The sequence below is a fragment of the Andrographis paniculata genome, unplaced genomic scaffold (genome assembly GCF_009805555.1).
Source record: "Andrographis paniculata isolate CXL003 unplaced genomic scaffold, ASM980555v1 Contig80END, whole genome shotgun sequence".
Lineage (NCBI taxonomy): Eukaryota > Viridiplantae > Streptophyta > Magnoliopsida > Lamiales > Acanthaceae > Andrographis > Andrographis paniculata.
In genome coordinates, this window is record NW_026137618.1 from 5085944 (window position 1) to 5101585 (window position 15642).

The 15642-nt window shown below is 33.2% G+C and overlaps 3 protein-coding genes across 3 annotated transcripts; 2 read left to right on the forward strand and 1 right to left on the reverse strand.

The window, feature by feature from the left end:
* Positions 1 to 507: 507 nt before the first annotated feature.
* Positions 508 to 6339, reverse strand: LOC127240871 (ribulose-phosphate 3-epimerase, chloroplastic). Its single transcript, XM_051259724.1, has 10 exons — positions 5927 to 6339; positions 4320 to 4434; positions 3984 to 4124; positions 3775 to 3888; positions 3112 to 3190; positions 2629 to 2738; positions 2458 to 2514; positions 2245 to 2314; positions 2050 to 2140; positions 508 to 838 (listed from the first exon to the last, which is right to left on the reverse strand). The coding sequence occupies exons 1-9, from the start codon at positions 6037 to 6039 to the stop codon at positions 2091 to 2093; spliced, it is 849 nt and encodes a 282-aa protein (XP_051115681.1). The 5' UTR covers positions 6040 to 6339; the 3' UTR covers positions 508 to 838; positions 2050 to 2090.
* A 2359-nt stretch (positions 6340 to 8698) lies between these two features.
* LOC127241075 (magnesium transporter MRS2-I-like) lies at positions 8699 to 9709 on the forward strand. The gene has a single exon (XM_051259963.1). The coding sequence runs from the start codon at positions 8705 to 8707 to the stop codon at positions 9707 to 9709; it is 1005 nt and encodes a 334-aa protein (XP_051115920.1). The 5' UTR covers positions 8699 to 8704.
* Positions 9710 to 11450: 1741 nt separating this feature from the next.
* LOC127241119 (galactoside 2-alpha-L-fucosyltransferase-like) lies at positions 11451 to 15490 on the forward strand. Its single transcript, XM_051260024.1, has 2 exons — positions 11451 to 11899; positions 13900 to 15490. Exons 1-2 carry the CDS (start codon positions 11572 to 11574, stop codon positions 15333 to 15335), a joined length of 1764 nt encoding a protein of 587 aa, XP_051115981.1. The 5' UTR covers positions 11451 to 11571; the 3' UTR covers positions 15336 to 15490.
* The last annotated feature ends 152 nt before the right edge of the window (positions 15491 to 15642 follow it).

Consider the following 15642-nt stretch of genomic DNA (forward strand, 5'->3'; position numbering starts at 1 on the left):
TTAATATTGTTGCCGTTCTCACAATGCTTCCATTTCTGTGTCATATAACAATTTGACATTTTTTTATTTTTATAAAATTTATTAATTCAAAATTTATTTATAAATATAAAATAATTTAATTAACAATATAGCATATAACATCATAAATATCTATATTATAATGAATTGTAGTGAAAAAAGACAAAAATACATAATACAATTACTAAATCAGAAATGGTAACCTTGAAAAATAACAATCTTCTAATGGGACGATGGAGAGAGTATTATTTCCTTGAATATAATCTATTTTGCACCAGTGATATAGACATGAAGAGCACCATCCAGGTTAAATAAATAATAAAAATTTAATAAAATATAATAAAAGAACAAACGAACATTTTCGCACACTCGGATATTCATTAAGCATAATGAAATTCAATAATAATATGTTCTAATGCACCAGCAATGATAGGATCGAAATAAAAAGAACAGACAAATTGTAAATCAAAACCAAAGAAATCCAATAAATAACAGATAATTCAAATCCATTTAATTTAGAACTAACTAACTATGAAATCCAAATCCTCTGGACTTCATATGAATGTCAAGATTTACATTCTTTTGTACACAAACAAGATAAGAGTGTTAAAATATATGTACCTGCTGGAACATGTATATATGTTTTCCAGGAGGATGGAACATAATAAAAATAAGATCCTGCTATAGATACTTCTTTCAATAACACTGTTCTAAGATCGACCTCATCTTGCCGACGCTCCTCGCCGTTCTGAGAAATTTAATCGATTCAGTAAACCGTATACTCACAACAAAATCACACGAATTGGTCTTCGCCTTCCATCTGCACCGTGAAAAGGGCGAAAATTTTAGTACAAGTCATTTCAAGAAATGTAAAGAATCCATTTAATAGGACAAATTTTTACGGTTCAACATTATATAGGAGTGCCGAGTGGACATGGTGTCAACTAAATTTAGCATTTCATATAATGTATTTTAGATGCACTGAACATAAACAAATACTACCGTCTGCCTACAAGAGTTATATTTACATTTTGCGTCATTGTACTTAATATTAAAAATATTTTTATATTTGTATAATTTTTTTATACAAATGTCATTATAGAAGAATTTTTGCTCTTTTACATTAATTTACGTTTTGATATTACCTATTTAAAAATCAACATGCAAAAAATAAATACTACTATAACTTCTGCAGACAGAATGATGGTATACTATATGGTATATTATGAAAAGAATATATTAAATATCTACTGACAATGGCTAGTGTTAGTATGTTGAATCAATATATTCAATGTAGTGCTAACAACACCTCAAATATAATTGACAACACTTTACAAGACGGTATATAAAATAGTTTACACAATACATACTATCAGTGATCTCAACACATAACACCCTAAGCTCAGATAACCATAGACTATACATACTAATAATATACGCAATATATACTATCAACATGGTGTTGAATTGCCCCAATTAGCACCATAACAGGTCCCAACAACAATATATTATAACTATAGAATTAGCCTTATTTGGGAGATTTTTCGAATTTTGGACCTATCTAGACAATTTGTATCCTTATATAAATATGTCCTATTTCTCATGAATAAAACTGAGAATTCAGTATTACATTCCAGCAAATATATATATAATTGAAGAAAATACATGAGTACGCTAATAGTATGCAACAATTTTTATGCCTTTAATCAACATCTCATATATATGTATATGCATATATATTCAACATATTGCATAGCTACAATCAATAGTTAAAACACAAGAACAGCAACTTTGTTGTGTGACTTTAAATCTATTGAGAACAACATATGCCTATTAATAAAGAACATATTTTGTATATGGAAGTAATATATGAAACTAAGCACAGTGTCGATAAATACTATCCACAGCTAAATATATACACACATATATAATTCTACAATAGTAACTCCATTACAAGCTATAGTTGATAAGATTGCGTTACATAATCAAGGAACAATTAAAAAATTATATTGAAAGTAGCGTAGCTTTTACCTCTAAGTCAAAGATTTCGAATCAAACATTTATCCCAGGAATTAAACTCCAACAGCAACAGGCCTTTTGCTTGTTTTGATTCCTTTGATAGCTGTAAACAGAGGTAAGTAAACTCAAGCTTAAGACTTGATCAATTCATCGCTAATTAGTAATATGCATATAGAAAAATTCTATATAGATCGTTTTTATCCTTGCCTTTTGCATAATCAGGTGCGCCGAAAACAGCAGAACCAGCAACTATTGCATTGGCTCCGGCTTCAATTACCTAACAAAAAAAAAAATTCTCAACTATTACCATCCTTTCGGTACATGCATGATAAACAGGATACCGAAATAAGCGAATGAGTGGAAGAAAATAAAGTAGAAAACATAGTTATAAGAAAAGATAAAGAAGGTTCGAGTTGTGACCTTATAAGCATTGTCAGGACCGACTCCACCATCTACTTCAATCCATGGGTTCACTCCCTGTAAAGCCAATTGAAGAAAGAGAAATTTTTAAGAATTTTCCAGGAAGCGAGTAAATCAGAAATATATATATACATATTTTCATGTGTGTGTGTGCAGGCGTACACACACTACCTTCTCGGCACACATTCTTCTCAACTCAGATATTTTCTTTACTTGACTCTCGATGAAACTTTGCCCACCGAAACCGGGGTTCACGGACATAATTAGCACCAGATCAACCACTGCTCATCAAACAAGAGAAAAAGGTTGAAATCATCACTGATTTCAGATTACTCATTTTCTCAGATTTACAAATAAATTATAACAGGATCATGTATCACCAAAAACGTATTCAGAAAGAATAGACTGCTTAGTATTATCTCAGAAATGAAATTAAATTGTCCCTCCTCGCTAATTTTCTTGATGTAAATATATGCATTAGAATGGCAACCTAGCTGTTAAAGATGAAAATAAATAGATAATATAACTGGTTCTCCGAAATGAATTCATCCATGGTTACATGCTTGTTTAGGAAAAAATCACTAATCATCATGAAAATTTTCAACCGAAAATGGATGAAAGCAATGCTTGAATTATGAAAGATGTTAATCTTACCATCAAGAACATACTCAATCTCCGACAGTGAAGTAGCAGGGTTAAGGACAACTCCAGCTTTAGCACCAAGGCTCTTAACCTGAAAAAGACGACATTGAAAGAGCATGCAAATATAGATAAAATGCTTAGACTAAAATATAAATAATACCCTTTCGATTCACTCTGCAAAATACAAGTCGTGAAAACTTATTACATTTTAGTGAATAAAAGCCAATACAGAAGCTAAATTCCCACCACTGACCACAGAATTCGAAGAAATAAATTACAGACAAGAAAGAAGATCGTTTGAAGAATAGTTTTGGCATTAGAAACACTTGTTATATGAGTTGGCAGGATAAAAATATTCGAATACTCTTGATATCCAATCTTCTTTACAAAGAAATTTAGAAAACTCTTATATGACATATAAATCCCACAGACATAAGTGTAAAGAGAGAGAAAGAGATAGACACAGAAAGATTCAAGAGAAGCAACAATGCAGCTGAGAGTCGAAACAACTCTTGCCCTGTACACAATTAACTAGTTTTCAGACATGATCAGAGAAAGGTAATTGAGATTCTTGATTTAAAATTCAGATGAAGAATCGAGCCTGACATATACAAACTAGTTAAACAAAACGCAGACAATCTGTTTCTGTACGGCATTGCCATTTCATAATCTTACTTGATTCACCGTTCGATGTAAATGGATGGTTGAAGATTGTTCGCAGTGAACACTAACTATGTCGGCTCCAGCTTTTATGAAGTCAGGAATTCGCTGCTCAGGCTCCACAATCATCTGCCATGCTTTAACAGTGTTAAATATAACAATCAAGACGCAAGTTATTGCGCATACTTATACATAAACAAAAATTTTCAAAAAAATCACAGTACCAAATGCACATCCAATGGCAGATCCGTAACAGGGCGTAGTGCACCAACTACAAGCGGCCCAATTGTAATATTTGGAACAAAGCGACCATCCATCACATCAACATGAATCCAATCACAACCAGCTAACTCCACAGCTTTCACCTAGTCGCATAAAATAAAACAGAAGGAAAGTAACCATGTAAACCAATTATCTCCACTGCAAAAGTTACCGTATAAATAATTAATCAAAAAATGCTGATGCATATTTTATTTCAGACCACAAACAGATGAAATAGTTTCAGCCGGTAAGATTGAAAAAGTGATTCCAAAAGCAAAGTTAACATAATGAAATGTTACCTGCTCCCCTAATTTAGCAAAATTTGCTGAAAGAATAGACGGAGAGACAATAATGTCACTTTTCGAGAACTTATCAACCCGGGCAGATGCCTTCACTACAACTTGTGATCTTCTCCTGTTTCAAACATAAGACAAACCTGTCACATTCAACAAGCTAGCTAAAATGTTTCAAGAGCGCAAATCACAAAATTAAAAGCACTTCCCAGCGCAAAAGCTTAGACAAAAGGCAATAAAAGAAACAAGTCAAGAACCACGGGCTTTAAATGGCATTGATTGCATACCAAAAGAAACAGGACCGAATAGCAAAGACAACTTTCCAAACCCAAAATCAGGGCAGTGATTAATAACTCCAGAGTTCCTTTTATCAAACCTGTCGAACGCATACATTACTAACTAAAAAACTCCTGAAGTTGAATGACTATCTAAGTCAGTGTTTCTTTCGTTCATACTTAGAAATCAGAATCCCCAAGCAAATCATTTCCAAATTTCAAAACTCCCTTTCTACAGCATGAGAACCTTTGTCCAAAGCCTTTGTCTATCCTTTCGCATGAAAAACCAAATCATATGTTGCCACATGTATAATTATAAATTTTAAAAGCGAAATTTTAACAATAAAAAGTGAAATTCAGGCCGAAACTCGAACTTGATTTTTGAGTGGATATTCTAAGTTATGGTAGTAAATACAAGGAAATAGAAATACAAAAACGTAAAGTAGTGATCTCTAAATAATTCTCCGAGAAATTTGTTGTTGATCGAAGATTCCATTGATTTGCAGAGTCATTGGGCTTTTATAGGCAACTTTCAGGCAATTAGAATCAGTTTCTGGAAACTTCCCTCCTGAGTTTTGTGGGATTACTGAAAAGATGAATTTGACCGTTTGCAACTAGCTGTGGTGGAGTGGACAAAAATATGAACCGCAAAAAATGGAAGCGCACAATTCGGTAGGAGATTAAATGGAATTTGTTCCCTCTAGAGGCCGAATTTTGTATATTAACAATAACATATATATATATATATATATCTTAATCCCTATGGCTATCTAATTTTCGATATCAAGTGTCAGTATATATGTAAACTCAGCAACATTCGATAGGAGGAGATGACACATGACAGCACAAAGTTTCGGGAAAGGGTCTCATCCCACCTTCGAGACCTTTAGCAAATCCCAAATTTGAATATCCATGTTCATAAGCTTCAAACAAGAATGGATATCATCTCTCCTAAGTCATGGTTCACTGAAATTTCATACCCAAAGTATATAATTTGCAATGATATCATTTCAAATCCCTAAGCAAATTATTCGAATTCTAAAGACAAAGACGCGTGAAGAAAATACTCCACAAATTCTTCGAACTTCAGTCAGGCATAATTACAAACAGGTGGAAGGCACAAGCAGTGCAGCAATGAATACCTAAAATTTAACCCTAATTTTCGCCAAAAGACCTAAATTACACCAATTCTCCGACCGATCACTACCATTACCGTCCAGAAAAGTCGAAAATTGTAGAGCAATCGAACCAGCACACCCAATTTCGAATTACAAGCATAAGAACAGCCCGATTTGGATAAGGCTCCGGCCATAATTACAAGAACGAAGAATTTCATACCTCGAGGAAGAAACCGAACTAGGAAGTGATGGATGAAGCTTTCGCGGTCTGAATCCCCCGTCGATTGACTGAAGCAGAGTAGACGAACCCAGCGAGGCAGCTACCGACGCCATATCTACAATTTCGAGAAGCACTGTGTCCCGCTGGTTGGATTATGGCTCGTTGTTCTTCAGAGAATTGGGCGAATTGGCAAGAAAAGGGAAGGATATGGGTATGGTGGAGGATGTGAGGCGGGCATATATGGAGGACACGTGGCGCGAATCGGGGGGATGGGTTATCTATCTGCAACGGTTGGCCATTGTTGACTGCTCCCAGGTGATGATGATGATGGTGGTGATTGTCTTCTTGCGCGTCGAATCAAACCCGAAATTATGCAGTCTTTGGATCGATCGATCGATCGATCTTTGTCCGAGGAGTAGAGGAAATGCAGGGAGGGATCTGTGTGCGAATTTAGGCGCGATCCATGAATGTCTTTACGTGAGGTTTTGGCAAAAATGATTGATTTTTATCTTAGAAACTCGGTGTGTTTCTTTAACAAAATTTCTTTTAAATTTTACTCATCCCCATCCTGGTCCGTCCGCCTCTGATATCAAATATTAATTATTATATTCAAATATAATATAAAAAAAAATTACAAAAATTTTTTCATTACTATTATAAAAAAATAGTAATAGAATAACATCTATAAAAAAAAATATATACAAATATAAAATACAATGACCTTTAAAGCGGATAGAGAATAGTATTATACTATTTAAATATATAATTTTATTCACGTGACGTTCCATCAAATATTATTTTAATATCAAACTCAAATCAATTTTTTTTTAAACGAAATAAAAAAGAAACATTTTTATGAGATTCCGCTCATGCATATATCCAAACACTCGTATACAGGGCTGTGTTTACTTGTACAATTTTTCATCTTATTTTATTATTTGATTTTTCTTTTAAATATTAAATCAAATATTATTTTTTTATTTATTATATTATAGTATTAAAATTTAATTTTATATTTAAAATATCGCATCAATATATATTCATGTTACATCATAAGTCATAATTATTTTAGTTCAAAATTTTACTATTAAAAATTAAAAATCAAAATTCTACAAATAAATACAAAAATTCAAACCAAAATACTAAATAAATAAATCCAATATTTTTAAAAAAATCGGGTCAATAAACATTAATTAACAAAGACTTATCACATGTAAAAAAAAAGGTTATGAGTGTTTGGATATGCTTGAACGGGATGTTCACTTAACATCTTTGGATGTATTTTTTATACATCTTATTAAAAATTGTGTTAAAAATATAAAATATTATATTATTTTAAATTAAATATTTTTTAAATTTTTTTTAATGAGTATTTATTTATTTTTCCCTTTTTTTTAAGGTATATTATATTTTTCAGTTTTTGGGAATTGCAATTCGACTTGGACGAACAAAGCCGAGTGTGTTTTTTTTACAATTCTTTTTTAAATTTTACTATTGTATTTATATTTTAGTATTTTTCAAAAGAAATACTCTCTCTATTCTAAATTATTTTTTAGAATTTTATATAAAAATAATAATATTTTATTAGTTAATAAAAATATACAATTTTTTTGATATTTTTATCCTTTAATTATGTATAATGTAATATTTTTAATTTAAATAAAAATTAAAAAAACTTTGATATTAATATATAATTATTATTTTTAAATAAAAATAATACAAATTCAAGTGGAATAAAAAAATACATACTACTGTTTTCTCTAATAAAATATTATTTTAATATAAACTCCAACCAATTTTCTCTAAAACGCACAACAAAAACAAAAATAAAACTCACACACTCTATAATTTATCCAATAAAAAAAAAAAAAAAAAAAAAGTAGAGAAATGCAAGACTAACAACCCCAAGAAACGCACCGGGATATATACATTTAATTGTAGGGTGTGTTTGTTGGGGAGATTTAATTTATTTTTCAAAATATTAATTAAATATTTATTTTTTATTTTTTATATTATACTAAAAATTAATTTTACATTTAAAACATCACTTCAATACCTATTTATATCATATAATACAACTATTCAAATTCAAAATATTTATTATTCAAATCCCAACTCAAAATCCAAATCAGTATACAAACAAACTTGTGCTCCCTCCGTCCCACATAATTTGTCCTTATTTTCTATTTTCGTCCGTCCTACATAACTTGTCATTTCTATTTTTGGAAATATAATTATGCACTTTAATCGCATTTTAAATTTTAAATTTGATAATTTTCTTAATTTTAATTAAATTATTTACTTATCTTAATTTTAATATATAATTATTTTTATTAAATAATAATTATTTTTACTTATACACTTCTTAATTAGTTATTAATTATATTTTACCTCTCGTATCTACGACTATACACCCATATTAGATGAAAGAAAGGACTAATAAATGCTGTGCGGATGTGGCGCGCCAATTAATTAAAAGTGTGGGGGCCACTTAAATGTGCCCATGTCATATGTCGGCTCTCTTTATTTTGAATTTTTTATTTTATAAGTTTTTAAATTTCCTCTTCCCTGTAAATATTTACAATGCGGTTTTCATTTTGTTACATTTATTTGCACTCCTTAATAATTTATTTCGCGCGTAAAGTTGTTTCATTTTTTTCGACAGTGACGCCTATTTATAGGTCTCCAATTTCATCACTAAAAAAAATACAGCTTCTAAATTTCTCTTAAAAAAAAAAATACAATATGATATCAGAGAAAGATCATTACATAGTGTCGATGGACACTCCGAATGTTGTCGGAGAGTCGAAGAAATCGGGTTCGGGCTTGAGGTATTGGATTTCGATCGATTCATCGGGCCAAGAAAGTATTTTCGACGCGGATAAGTACGCCATCATGCAACGTGTACAAATCCACGCTCGCGATCTTCGTATTCTCGACCCTCTCTTGTCCTATCCCTCGACAATCCTTGGCTGCGAAAGAGCCATCGTTCTCAATTTAGAGCATATCAAGGCGATCATCACATCGGACGAGTTATTGATTCATGATCCATCGGACGATAACATTGTTCCCATTTTGGAGAATCTTCGAAGAAAGCGAAATAAGTGTGATTTTGAAAATGGCGCAGAAGATGATTCGCCATTTGAGTTCCGAGCACTCGAGGTAGCACTGGAAGCCATTTGTAGCTATCTTTCTGCGCGCGCATTAGAATTGGAGTCTACTGTTTATCCGGCTGTACATATGTTTACGTCAAAAATTTGCGGCCGTAATTTGGACCGTGTACGGAAGTTGAAGACTCGGTTGACTAGACTAACGGCTCGGGTACAAAAGGTTAGAGATGAACTCGAACAACTATTGGGCGACGACGATGACATGTTGAACTTTTATTTATCGAGAAAATTAGCTCGCCGTCGCGGGGATGAGAATGATGTCGAGGAACTTGAAATGATACTCGAGGCCTACTTTACGCAAATTGACGGCACGTTCGATAGATTAACGACGCTTCATAATTACATTGACAACACTGAAGATTATATAAATATCCAGCTCGATAACCGTCGAAATAGGCTAATTCAGGTCGAGCTATTTCTCAGCACCGGAACTATGTGCCTCGACTTATATTCTTTAGTAACGGCTATTTTCGGTATGAGCATTCCGTACCCATGGAACGACGGCCACGGATACGTTTTCAAGTGGGTCGTTCTATTGGCCGGCGTTATGTGTTTAATCGTGTTCGCATTCATTGTAGGGTACGCTAAATTCAAACGGCTTGTCCGATTTTGATTCTTTCGTGTCGAAATATGTTAGAAATATTTTAAATATTCAGTTTTAGTTTAGCATATTTATATTTAGTTTTAGTCTTATATATAGATTATTTTACTTATATCTGAGTCTGTTTTGTATTGCTTATATATAGACTTTTGATGATCAATAAGACAATTTCATTATTTTTTCAAAATTTCTAACATTTTGAAAGTAGCGGGAATTCCCGGCGATGATGTTCCGGCTGCCGGCGATCACATTGCTGCCGGAGGTGGGACGGAATTTGAATTTTTATTTTTATTTTTTTTAAATGGTGTTTTTACAATTTAGTGAAAAATTAATGGTTGAATTTATGTAGAAGATGTAAATTTTGTGTACTTGATGAAAAATATTGTCATCTTCTATACATTTTTCATGTCGTATTATGCACTTTTATGTGTTATCGATGTATTTATTTTATTTTATACATTCAAAATATTAATTTCTAATTCAGTAAATAAAATTTCTATGTATTAATAAAATACTTTTATATTTTAGTTGAAAAAATAACATTTGTATTTGACTCCAATTATATTCAAAAGTTTATTTTACTCTAACCAAAGGGAAATTAAAATTTGAAAACTAGTGTGTTTCTTTTTTATGGAGTTTGAAAATTTTTTATTTGAATTTGATATTAAAATAATATATGTTGTGAAGTTTCGTAATTTTTTTTTCGAAAAAACACCATCTAAATAATAGAAAAAATTTGGGGTCCGAGGCATAAAGAACCACATTGTTTATCTAATTTTTTTTTTTTCGATATAATTCTCAATATATATATATTATCTTATATAAACAATCAATATTTAATATAAAATATTATTTTTATATAAACAGACCATTTCTATACTTAACATAATTTTTTTTTGGAAATTAAATCACTAAACAAACATACCCTTTATATATATATATTATATACGCGCAATGTAAATTAAAAAAAATAATATTCTCTCGGTCTCATTTCAAGATAAAGTATCTATTTTTTTTAATCATACATTAATATCAAAATACTCGTAACATCTACTTATATTACAAATATATTATTATAAATGCAATTATTTTTTACGTAAAAAAATATTAAAATTTTTTACGCATTTCAACTAATTAATAAAATATTTTCTTAATTTATTACAAAACTTAAAAAAAAAAAAAAAAAAAACTCATTTGAACCGAAACAGAGGAAATACTATCCAATATGTCATTTGTATTATGTTTATGTTGGTTTCGTTGTATATATTCTGTTTTATATACTATTTTTTATATAATTTTTAATTTATTTTTTTATCAAAAATATTAATAATAATTTATAATTATTTGTATTATAATTTTAGTAATATATTTTTTAATTATTTATTAATTATATAATTCTTAAAATTTTGTATATTTGGCTTTTTTTTTTTTACATAATTAATAATTTTAAAATTTGTAACTATTTATATTTCAAAAATATTATATAAAATATATTTTCCTTTATAAGATTTGTTAAAATTTTATATCAATTATTAATTTTTTATGATTTTAAAACTTTGTTATTTTTTAAAAATTTTTATTTATTTATTTGTCACAAACATATATTTATTGTACAGATAATTTTATAATTAAAATACATTCCAAATTTCACCGACATAATCACTGTAAAATCGTACCGATATTATTGTATGTGTAAACACAACATATACATATATATATATATATTATATTTAACTGAAATAGAAACCCCAAAGAAAAACACGCAAACCACCACCACCTTAATTCTCTCCAAACTCTCGATTCTTCTGCCTCAGATCCTCCGGAGCACTCGCCGCCGACGGTCGCACGGCGGCGCTGCACCAATGCTTTGGTAAATGCATCCCTACTTCCCTCAGATTTCGTCGAATGTTTTGCTTTTGCTGCGAGATATGGTGCTGAGATTGAAGAGGTTTGGCAAGGCGGCAGCAGCAGAAGCTTCGAGTGCGTCGCCGATTACCGAGCGGGAAGACGACGCCGCCGTCCGTTCGAAGATTCCGGAGTTGAAATGCGGCGCGAATCTGTTGAATCTGATGGGAGTGTTCGCGATTTCGGTGATGGCTGTTTCTCTGGTGTTCTCCCTGTCCGTGGTGGTGAGGGACCCTCCCGCGGATGCTTTTTGGAAGGTTTCTGAGGCAAGGAATCTCGATTTCGACCTGCAGAAAGGTAACTGCGTCTTCATTTGAATTTTGCTTGTTTGTTCATTGGAGCCGACGGACATTCCGACGAAGGTAACTGTTTCGTTATTCGAGTTGCGATGAAGGAAATTTGTTGTTGCTTGTGGTTATTTATTTATTTATTTTCACTGCGGTAGATTGATTGAACACTGCTTGTGCAGTAATGCTCAGTAGGTTGAGAGATCTGTATTTGTGTGCCCAAAATTTGAAGAATTAATTGGAAAATGGACTGAAGAGGGTGGTTGGGGACGGAATTGCTGTCATTATGTTACGGATTTGTGGTCCAATCGATCGTAAAGTGCTCAACGTTACCGATTCTAGATACGAAATGAAAAGGACCACTGGATAATGAACTTTATGGAATTTTGTTGCAATAATTACAAAGTGAATTTTTCTGTGATTATTTACCTTGGGGAACATGGTTGAAACTTCTGAAACTAAACCTTAAATTGGGAGGACCGAGTCGTATAAAAATGTTGATCTTTCATTTCTTTGGCATGATTGAACATGGTGAATTATATTCCTCTTTATCTTAATTCTTTGATATATGACTTTTCTCTCCTAAAATGATCAAACATGGTGAATCTCAAGCCTTAGAGCTTATATATGGTGTCTGGAGCTATTGAAAATCTGGTGATGTATAAGAAGTTTTTGCCTCACTGTTAGTGAAATTCAGTTTGTGTTGCCACTAGAATTTGCCAAAGAAATGAATATCGACGCCACTAGAGTTAGGGAAGAACACAAATCTTTATCTGATAATAGGAAGTTTCTGTCTAGATGTTGTTAAAAGAATGCATAGCTTCCGATAAAATCGTGGATATTGTGAATCAATAATGTAGCAAAATTTCACTGTATAGTCGATATATTTCGGGTCTTTTTAGTCCCTAATATATTTTGAAAAATACTTAAGGTAAGTTTGCAAGGAATTGTCAATCAGATATAAAATGTTAGAATTGTCAATCAGAAGAGGATGAGAATACCTAAGAAATCTGTGATTATTTTTATATCGTCGATAAACTATGTCGTATTATAAAATGTTGAGGACCTGCTTTCTTGGTAATCTTTTCACTATTGTTTTTTAATTTCCATATTTGCCCTCTTTTGTAGTGATGGGGTCCTGACATGGCTGTGCTTTTAAATAATAGAAACTTTGTTTTATATACTTGGATGAGTCGAAGATCGATTGTCTTGATTTATGAACTTTGTGAGGTTTTACACTTAAAAAACAGGGCCTTGACCTTTACAATTGTTTATTCTTGACTAGTACTTGTTTAGATTCAACAAAAGTAGTTAGATCAGCCATTCTTATAGGTAGTTTGTTAACAGATTCTAATCTAAACATCGATAAAGTAATCTAATAGTCATGTCATAATCAACACAATAGTTTATGTTCCGAGTTCTGATATGTGAATATGTTACAGTAACTTTGTGTGTGCAATGATAAATATTGTTGTAGCTATATCACATGTTTTATTATTCTTCGCATTTTACTTTTTGTTCTTACTTTATGCATTAAAAACGTAATTAGAGAGGTTTACTGGTCATTTGTTTAATTGCACGTCGCTTTGTAATATTGTGACAATGTCATAAGTTCGTCGTATCTCCATTTAGCAAGAATCGATTAGTTTGTTGCACTTTTGTCTAAGTTTTGTAGTAATAAACGTAATGTTACATATATAAAGAAACAATTTTCAATTGTAGTCTCGACACTTTTACTTTAATACTCCCTCCGTCCCGACTAAAAGTATCCTTTGGAGTTTTGTACTAAATTAAGAAATAATAGTATTTTATTGGTTAGTGAAATTGTGAAAGAACTTTTTACATTTTTGTCGTATATAAAGTAATTATACGTGTAATGGTATGTTTGTAATTTAAGTAAAAGTTAGGACACATATCTTTACAACTGTGAATTTATTTCCGAACACATTAGCAGAGCAACTTCTCTTGTCGATTAATTTACCTTCTAAATTTCATTGTGTCTTGTGGCAGACAAACTACCCGACGAGGATCTTGCTCGGAAAATCAAGGAAAACCCATTAGGTGACCTCCTCGCGACGGGATTCGATAAAAAATCTTGCCGTAGTCGGTTCGAATCGGCCTTGTATAACCGAGGCTTGTCGAAAAAGGCTTCTCCACGCCTCATATCACGGCTACGAAGCTACGAGGCTCTACATAAGAAATGCGGACCGTACACATATTCATACAACAAGACACTGGAAAATCTAAAGCTCGGCCGACACCCGAGCACCCCTGAGTGCAACTACGTCGTCTGGATATCCATGGGCGGTTTAGGTAACCGGATATTAACTCTAACTTCGACATTCCTCTACGCACTTCTCACCGATCGAGTCCTCCTCGTCGATCGCCGCGCCGGAATTTCCGATCTTTTCTGCGAGCCATTCCCCGATACTTCCTGGCTACTTCCGGAGGATTTCCCGTTGACAAGCCAGTTCGGTCGTTTCGACAAGAACTCGAATGTAAGTTACGGGAATATGCTGGGCAGTGACAAGACCCGTTTGGCGATGGAACAGTATGTTTACGTCCATTTAGCCCACGATTATGGCGATCGGGATAAACTCTTCTTCTGCAATCAAGATCATCTGGTGAAGATCCCGTGGTTGATCGTGAAAAGCGATAACTATTTTGCGCCGTTCCTTTTCTTGACCCCGGGTTTCGAGCACGAGCTACATGGTCTTTTCCCCAATAAAGAATCAATCTTCCATCTCTTAGGCCGGTATTTACTCCACCCGACGAATTCCGTTTGGGGACTTATTACTCGATACTATCGAGCTTATTTATCTAAGGCCGACGTAAAAGTCGGCATCCAGGTGCGGGTCTTCGATCCGCGACAAGGCCCGTTAAAACACGTATTGGATCAGATACTGTCGTGTGTTGCGAAGGAGAATATATTACCGAAAATCAGCGAGCGGGACGGCGTCGATGTTCCCGGGAAGGGAAAGACGGTAGCTGTGCTGGTGACGTCGTTGATTGCGGCGTACTACGAGGAGGTGAGAAATATGTATTGGGAGCATGCGACGGAGAGCGGGGAGGTCGTCGGGGTGTACCAACCGAGCCACGAGGGGTTCCAACAAACAGGGAAGCACTGGCACGACAGAAAGGCGTGGGCGGAGATGTATCTACTTGGGATGATGGATAAATTGGTGACGAGTTCTTGGTCGACGTTCGGGTACGTGGCGCAGGGGGTGGGCGGGGTGAGGCCGTGGATACTGACGAAGGCGGAGAACGGAACGGTTCCTGAGGTGGTTTGTAGTAGGGCGGAGTCGATGGAGCCGTGCTTCCATGCTCCGCCGTACTACGACTGCAGAACGGGACGGGGGGCGGATATGCGGGGGCTTGTGCCGTATGTTAGGCACTGCGAGGATGTGAGCTGGGGGTTGAAGCTGGTGGATATTCATCAAGAATGAAGGAGAAGAGGTTTTGTTATTATTTTATGGTATATGGAGGGTCTTCTTGCTTTCTTTCGATCTTATTATTGATTGATTTGATCATCGGCGTTTTGGACTCCAGGTATGTTCGTCTATCTATGGCTCTTGCATTTATTTTATTTTATTTAGCAATATTTAATTTTGCTATCCTATGCATGCTGTTATACGTACTTTTTTATTTATTTATTTTTATTTTTTATTATGATTATTGTGTTTTGTTGTTTTTGTGAATTTATATCTGGGGTAGATGGGATTGCCGGAAACAAATTTCGTAAACAAAAATAAA

Coding starts and splice junctions, on each gene's coding strand:
- LOC127240871 (XM_051259724.1), bottom strand. CDS start 6,039: ATGGCGTCGGTAGCTGCCTCGCTGGGTTCGTCTACTCTGCTTCAGTCA. Junction 3,889..3,983: donor TGCCATTGGATGTGCATTTG/GTACTGTGATTT, acceptor AAAGCATGGCAG/ATGATTGTGGAGCCTGAGCA. Junction 2,141..2,244: donor CGCACCTGATTATGCAAAAG/GCAAGGATAAAA, acceptor CTCTGTTTACAG/CTATCAAAGGAATCAAAACA.
- LOC127241075 (XM_051259963.1), top strand. CDS start 8,705: ATGGACACTCCGAATGTTGTCGGAGAGTCGAAGAAATCGGGTTCGGGC.
- LOC127241119 (XM_051260024.1), top strand. CDS start 11,572: ATGCATCCCTACTTCCCTCAGATTTCGTCGAATGTTTTGCTTTTGCTG. Junction 11,900..13,899: donor CGATTTCGACCTGCAGAAAG/GTAACTGCGTCT, acceptor GTCTTGTGGCAG/ACAAACTACCCGACGAGGAT.